The 7,840-nt window shown below is 38.4% G+C and overlaps 1 protein-coding gene across 1 annotated transcript in view; it reads right to left on the reverse strand.

Annotated features, from left to right (window-relative positions):
• Nucleotides 1–1,357: 1,357 nt before the first annotated feature.
• Nucleotides 1,358–7,840, reverse strand: part of TBX18 (T-box transcription factor 18) — a 36,538-nt gene continuing 30,055 nt past the window's right edge. Inside the window, exons 7-8 of the mRNA XM_069065085.1 lie at nt 6,744–6,838; nt 1,358–4,929 (exon numbers count right to left, since the gene is read on the reverse strand). Of these exons, the coding sequence (XP_068921186.1) occupies nt 4,205–4,929; nt 6,744–6,838 (820 nt within the window). The 3' untranslated portion in view covers nt 1,358–4,204. The remainder of the gene's footprint in view (nt 4,930–6,743; nt 6,839–7,840) is intronic.

The raw sequence follows: 7,840 nt of genomic DNA on the forward strand, positions 1-7,840 counted from the left end.
AACAGCCAAAGGATTTTACCATCTTAGTTTTAGTCCTAGAAGGCACCTTAGAGACCATTGTTAAAGGCATTAAGTGACTTGCTTAGAATCACATAGGTAAGTAGTATCTGAAGCAAAATCTGACCTCAGGATCTTCATGCCTCCAAGTATATTACTCTATTCACAAAACTCCAAAGTTACCATTCAAGTAACATTCATTTGATTTCTGCCCTTAGCAAAATCACAATGAAGAACATTGGAATTGGAGCCGTAGGCCCTGAGTTCAAATTCTGTCTCTTACACCTACTATCCATGGGACTTTGGGTAAGCCATTTAATATGTTTAGTTTTCTGTTTTCACATCTGCCAAATAAGCAAATTGGACGTCATAACCTCTAAAATCTCTTCAAGCTTTATCTATGACTCAAAATTTGTCTTTGGCAGCCTTCCCCTTCCATTGGCCCCTAGTACTCTCATGGCGTCCTAATGCCTCCTCTCCCAGTCTTGTAACTTAACCTGTTCCAAAATTACTTAACTCCTTCCCCCACCCTACCCCCACACTTTTGAAATTTATGTTCCCTCAGTCAAACTTAGCTAGATGATGCATAGAGAAAACCAAACTAAAAATCTGATTAAATTTTTACCTTAGTTTGAATTATTAACAAGTTTACCCTTCCCATGGGGCATCAGTATTTTAAAGTAGAAACTTGTTAGCTCAAATGAATCTCTAGCTGGAAGAATAAATAAGAGGAGAGTTTTTTGCACCAGAAGACCTTTTAAGTGTCCCATGCCTAGAGATGCTACCGGCACCTCTTTCCAAACCCATGACCTGGCATTCCAAAAGATCAAGGGTCAGTAACTTGGCACCCTCACTTTAGAAAGGTTGATGACCCTCCCTTTAGAACCAGAGAGGTCTCACCCACACAACTGTGTATTTCCAAACTCTGACTGGTCATGACTGAGCTACCCTCACCCCCTCCTGTCATCCCTTAGAATAGATTCCAGCCTGTTTGCCTAAAAGTGATCAGTCAGCAGCCAGTCAGTTTTCAAGCCACTCATTCTCACATCCAGGCTTTTTCCTTCCCTTACACTCAGTGGAGGAAGAAAAAGGAGAAGGGGGAGAAAAATCCTATGTCATCCTTTCTATAATGAGAACCAATGCATTGGAGCATTGGTCACGGCTTTTACCTTTAAATGGCACGGTCACTGCTCTAGCATCCAGGGGTTGTACAGCAATCCAGTTCTTCTCCCTTGTAATGAGAGGCCCTGAACTTTGTTTGAGAGCTTGGCTTCATGATGGACTGCTCTTTAACACACACACACACACACATACACACACACACACACAGAGCAAACACTCCAATAATTCTCTTCCAAAATAATGTGTTCAGATACATACTTTAATATAATTTCTGTGGCATTTTTGTAGTAATAAAATACAGATGGATAATTACAGATACCAATGCATAGATACTATTTAGTATAGTAACAAAAGCAAGTCTTTATGGTGGCACTGTGATAACTATTTACAGTAAGATTTTAAAGGAAAAAAATATTGGAGTAGTATTTGTGAAGTCTTGCAAAAAATAAAAATGGCCTTGAATTAAAACAAACAAACAAACAGCAACTTATCTGTGGTGTTGTATCATCTCCAAGTCATTGACAATAACAAAAAAATACTTTTTAAGTGCACATACATGGACAAGAATGAGTACCTTTTCCTGTTTTCCTAAGGCACTGAGAGTTTTCCTTGAATATTAACAAGCTTTCATATAGCTTTGCGTCCACTCATAAACTTAGTGCTCTTAGCATTATTCCAAATCTGTCCAGACAGAAGTTACTGTACACAAGCAGACTGCTGATATACCCATTATGTTTTTTGAGGCATTACAAAAGGTTTACATCAATCTCCTCCTGTTAATTGTAAAAAACAAGAATCATGCTGAACTGCTGAAACTCATGCTTTGGGAATATAGAACACATGGAAGGAAAGGGGCCAGGCACAGAAACCATGAGTCCTGTTCTATGTAGATTCTGTTTAAATCTCAGGGCATTCCTAAACATCTAACTGAGGCTGTGTTCATGAACAAATCATGACCTACACTGTGTTTTTCTGACCAAAACAAGGATGATGTCAAGAAGGAGTTCTTAGCCTGGGGCCCATGAGCCTATTTTTCCAAAAGTAATTTGCTAACTAAATTTCAACATAATTGGTTTCCTTTATAATTCTATGTATTTTATTTTGTTCACTTAAAAACATTATTCTGGGAAGGGTTCATAGGCTTCACCAGATTGCCAAAAAGGTTAAGAACTCCTCAATTTAACCAATTAATTCAGTGCAGAGGCACAATGAATTCACAGTGTTGTTAGCCTGACACATGTGAAAAGTCCATAATGGTCCAATTTTTTTTTTCTCAACAAGTGTGCAGGGGTTCTGCTTTGCCTGTACAACTAATTTCACTTGTCTTGTGATATAGTATCAAAGTAAGTTGCTTTACAAACCCCCCAGATCCACATACAAAGTGGGGAAGAGGAGAAACCAAAGCTAACTTCTCATTTTCCTGGTCTTAGCATTAAAAATGCCCTTAGCATTTAAAATGTTAAGATGAAATGGCTTTACAATTCCTCCACTGAAATTCCTTACTATTTAGTATGCCAGGAGAAACTCCAAAAGGCAGATTCATGGAGATGACCCACAGAAATTCTTCGTAGTGTTATTTAAAACCAAAAAGGCAGCATATCAATTTACACAGGAAAAGATTCTGACAGAGGGCAGCTTACAAGGGCGAATGTCCAAACCGTAGGAGTTGGGAGACGCTATATTATAAATAAGAACCATAACCTTCCTCCCCTCATTTATGTACCTTAGGTCAAGAATTCCAACCTAAGCAATTAGTAGTGAGAACCCAAAGCAAGAGAGACCCTCACACCCTTGACCCAAGCACAGCTAAGGGGGAAACTGACAACATTAATCCTTTTGATTTAAAATAGAGATTTCCTGTATTTCATTACTAGAATCATGGGAATGTGGAGATGGATTTAAATTATTAAAAATAAGTATTCCTTCTCTTTCTCAATTTACTAGGATTATAATACTGCATTTTCTAGTGAAAATAAAAATGAGAGTGCCTTATACTTTGAAAACTGGACACAGACATATTTCAGTCTCCTTGATTGTAGAATAGGTAATATTTGAGCAAAAATTAAAATAACTACCAATGAATCTGTTGAGGAATGAGAATCACTAATATGCCCACTGGGCCATGAAAATGACAACAAATCCTTTAAAAAATTTTTAAAAAACCATTTCAGTGGTGTTGGTGATTTTCCAAGAAGCAGTTATCACAAAGAACTTTAAGTCATAGGATTAAAAAAAAAATCGGGGGGGGGGGGGCAGGGACCTAGACTTGTTGTTTTACTAGTATGGGGGATTCACAGTATAGGAATTACACTACAGATCTGAGACTTATCTATAATTTATAGTCTCTGACAAATGTGTAGGGCACTGAGAGATTATATGACTTCCCTGTGGTCACATAGTGAATACATATCACAGGCAGCACTTGAACCCAGATTACCTGACACTCAAGGCAGCCCCATCTATTTATTATACCAGGCTGTTTCTTAAGATCCCATGTTAGCACTAGTGAACAAGAACAAAGTAAAAGAATGAAAGTTATTCTACTCTCATGGATAGCTCAGAATTTAGGATGTTGCCTTTGAGTGACCTTCTGCACTTAAGGTCTCCACACCTTCCAAATCTCTAAGAATAACAGCAGTCATAAGTACTGGATTATCAACACAGGTGTAACAAATGTTTAGAGAATTATTCTGATAAATTAAGTTAAAAATGTTTAGTTCTCGGGGCCAGTCTTTAAATATATCATTTTGTGTTTAAAAAAGTCTTGGAATTTGAGCTTAATATGTTGTATACATTGCAAAGACTTTGTACAACTGGATTACCAGATAGAGGGTACAGTCGTATAGCCTGAATAACTCAAAAGGCTATGTATATACAGTATGGATATATAACATGTATATATATTATATATATGCTTCATATATATAATATATATAATCTTATCATAAGCAAATTCAAAGACTCAGTGCACCTTCCTCTTCTATTATATACACATTATACAAGCCACAAAATGATAGTCCTTTCACACAGCTAAGAACAGAAAATACACTAGAAAAAAATGTTGTATTTTGACTTAAAGATTCCATCAAACCATATGTGCAGACACTTGAGATGATGACAGTGTTAAGCTTCCTAGGGTCCTAGAGTCAAAGAAATTCTGTTGACCCCCACTGCTCAACAAGTGCACTCCTTCCACAGGGGGCAACATCTGCCGATCGGTCATGGTCCCACTCGGGGAGGACCCCAAGAAATTTCCTTGGGAAGAAACAATTTTCTCAGGACTGGCAGCCAGTTTGGGGGATGTGGAGAAGTTATATCCATACAAAGCACAGGGGCTGTGTAACCTGAAAGTATTGTAAGAGCCCTGGTGGGTCTGGTTGGTGGCAAAGGCATTGCCAGATGGTGAGGGCATGATATACTGGAGCTGGGGAGACATCCCTGAAATTTGCATAGATAAGCTAGTCTGTGGACAACTGAATGTGTCTCCATCGTTGCCAGCCATGGACATGTTCACCGTCGTACTGCTGGTAACTCCAACGTAAGAGGGAGTCCTTGGAGGGGCAAAGGTCTCACTGGTCTGGTTAGTGAGCCTGTTGTAGGTTTCAGCCAGGGAGGTGCTGTACCGGTTGAGGGTGAGGCCCGAACGGGCACAGGCTGAATAATCAGCAGGTGCCAGGCTGCACAGCTGACTTGTGTTTGGCCCAAGGTGGAAGGCAGGAGAAGAGCAGGGAGAACCAGATAAAAGATGAGGGTGGGTAGTAGGAACTCCATTTCCAGAACCTTGAAGTAAGGTAGACGAGCCTGTGTTTCCTACAAAAGATTAATAAAACATAAACAGCCAAAGACACTCAGCTATCTGTTGATTCAATCTGATTTGGAATTAAAGGATTCAAAGACATATTTCAGGATTTTAATCACAAGAAAGCTTTCTGAATTCAGATTCCCCTCTTGAAAGTGGCGACGGTCTTAAAATCACTTCCTCAACTGATCTTAGTACTGTAATGATTACAAATTCTGAACTTCCCAAGATTTGTATGAAATCTAAACTTAATCCCTTGATTTACCTTGACCTGAAATTGTCACCATCCTTTCTCCTCTTCCCACTTTCACGTTGTTCCCCATTAGTTTTCTTTGAACCTATATTGTCTCCCCATAAAAGACCTTTAGAATATATATATGATATATATGCATGTGTAGGTGTATATATGTATGTATATATGTGTGTACCTATACATACACACATGTGTGATATATACATGTATATATGCACATGTGTGCATATGCATATATATTTAAAATGGATTTGAGAAGATAATAGGGAAGGAAAGGAATGATGATAGATAAGGGAAGGAATAAGACAGTATTGAAGGTGAAGGAGGTGAAGCCTTTTTTTCCATGCAATATCACCAATCTAATAATATCCAAGATTCACCCTGTCATCCAAGAAGTTTGTTGTTGTTAGGGTTTCCCACCCACTCCCCAGCCTAATTTTCTAAAACTATAAGTTGCAACTGAATTGCTGATCTGTAAGGATGGAGGGATTTTCATGCCAGGAGTTCTCCTCACCAATGAAATCACAAAGTCTCAACTGAAAAGCTAATCTTATAATTCTCTACTATTCTCAAGTCCAATGCCTTAAAGTAGAATAAAGCTGACCTTCTGTCCTCAAAAGTTATGCCAACAGAACACAATTCCCAGGAAGTCTACAAGCTGGAAAAGTTTTAAATGTAGACTTAGTAAAGCCTGAGGTACCCCTTGACTTAATGTGGACAGATGGTGACTCTCTTTGGCCACAGAAACTCATGAAAGCATCCACTACTGGAAAGGAAAGGGAGAGGGGTGGAATGATTCCTATAGAAGTATCACTTACTCCAGGGAAGTCATGGATCTTTTCAAGCACCATAGAACAATCACTATACTACCACTTTGGAGATGCTGAGGGATAGGAAAGTCAGAGGATTAGGTTCCCATTATCAGGGAAGATAAGGTCATGCATTTTTTTTCCATCAGTGGTGACGGTCTTAAGAACTAACTTAGGGGTGGCTAGGTGGTGCAGTGAATAGAGCACTGGCCCTGGAGTCAGGAGGACCTGAGTTCAAATCTGGCCCCAGACACAACACAAAAACTAGCTGTGTGACCTTGGGCAAGTCACTTAACCCCAAATGCCCTCCAAAAAGAAAAAAAAAGAACTATTTTAACAAGAAGTGACAAAAACAATGGTTTCAAAGAAAACCTGTAAAGACCTATATACAAATTGATGCAGAATGAAGTGAGAATAGCCAGGAAAAGAATCAATATAATAATAACAACACTATAAAAATAGACAACTTTGAAAGACTTAAGAATGCTTATCATTACAATGACCTACCCTGATTCCAGAGGACTAATATACTGCATGCTACTCACCTGCTAACACAGAGGTCGATACGGAAGGATACATGCTTTTGGACATGGTCAATGGGGACTTTATTTTGCTAGACTTCATATCAATTACAAACTTTTTTTTGCAAATAGGGGAGGAAAAAAATAAACTTTTTGTTAAATGAATTTTTTTTGAGCCCTAGGTTGGCATCAGAACCAGGTTGTGTATCTGACCCATGTGATTTTACAAGACTTTCATTTACCTTGTTTGGGTATTCCTGGGATATCTTCAAATGTGAGAGTCCTTAGGGAAGGTCTCCAGAATGCGTATGACTCTACCAAAGCTTCCAAACCCATTCTACATGTTAAAAAAAAAAACAGAAGTACAATTAGCTTCAGTTTGTTCCACATTTCCTAACACAGATGGTTTGTTAAACTTTTTTTTTAAACTGTTTGATTAAAATACTACAGGTTACAAATTCCAACCTCTTGAGTCGTGTAGGAGCTTCCTATAGGCAGAAGAGAAATCTTAAGACCCTGATACAATTTTGTTGTAAAGAGGCAGGGAGAATTACTAGTAGCTAACATTTATATAGCACTTATTATTTTCCAGACACTGTGCCAAGTGCATTATAATTATTATTTCATTTGAACCCTAGGAGGTAGGTGCTATTATTAACCCCATTCTAAACTGGGGAAACTGAGGCTAACAGGAGTTAAATGTATTTTCCAAGTTCATACAGCTAATAAGTGTTTGAGGCTAGATTAGTATTAATTTATTAGCTTTGTGACCATGGACACGTCACTTACCTTCTATGTGGCTCAGTTTCCTCTTCTTGTAAAATGGAGATAATAATGCCTATCACATTTACACCTCAGGGTTGTCTTGAGGTTCAAACATGACAGTGTATGTAAAGCAATTTGAAAAGATCAAAGGTGTACTTAGTGGATCTAATACTACAAAGAAACATCATTAGCTATGTAAATAAAAGAAATCTGTAAATAAATTTTCCTGGAGTCTGTTATTTGATTGGGGGGAAATATCTTTATTTTCACTAGATTTTTGCCTTCCTTTTTAAGTCCTTTGTATTTTGTTCTACACATTTATGACATTTTTTTTCTAAAAGGAGATCTTAGGTTTCAGCACACTTGCAAGGGTAACCATGACACACACACAAAAGATTAAGAACCTCTCTGCTACAAGGTGGGACTGGTGAGGGTTAGAGTGGGAGGAGGAGAAGGCTCCAGGGGTTCACACCTATTCATATTCCATGTGAGAATCCTGCTTAGGTGATTCCAAGCACTTGCTGGGTATGTTATGGAAGTGTGTGTGTGTGTGTGTGTGTGTGTGTGTGTGTGT

Source organism: Petaurus breviceps, unplaced genomic scaffold (genome assembly GCF_028583685.1).
Source record: "Petaurus breviceps papuanus isolate PSGF00001 unplaced genomic scaffold, PetGlider_PUasm1.0 90667, whole genome shotgun sequence".
NCBI lineage: Eukaryota > Metazoa > Chordata > Mammalia > Diprotodontia > Petauridae > Petaurus > Petaurus breviceps.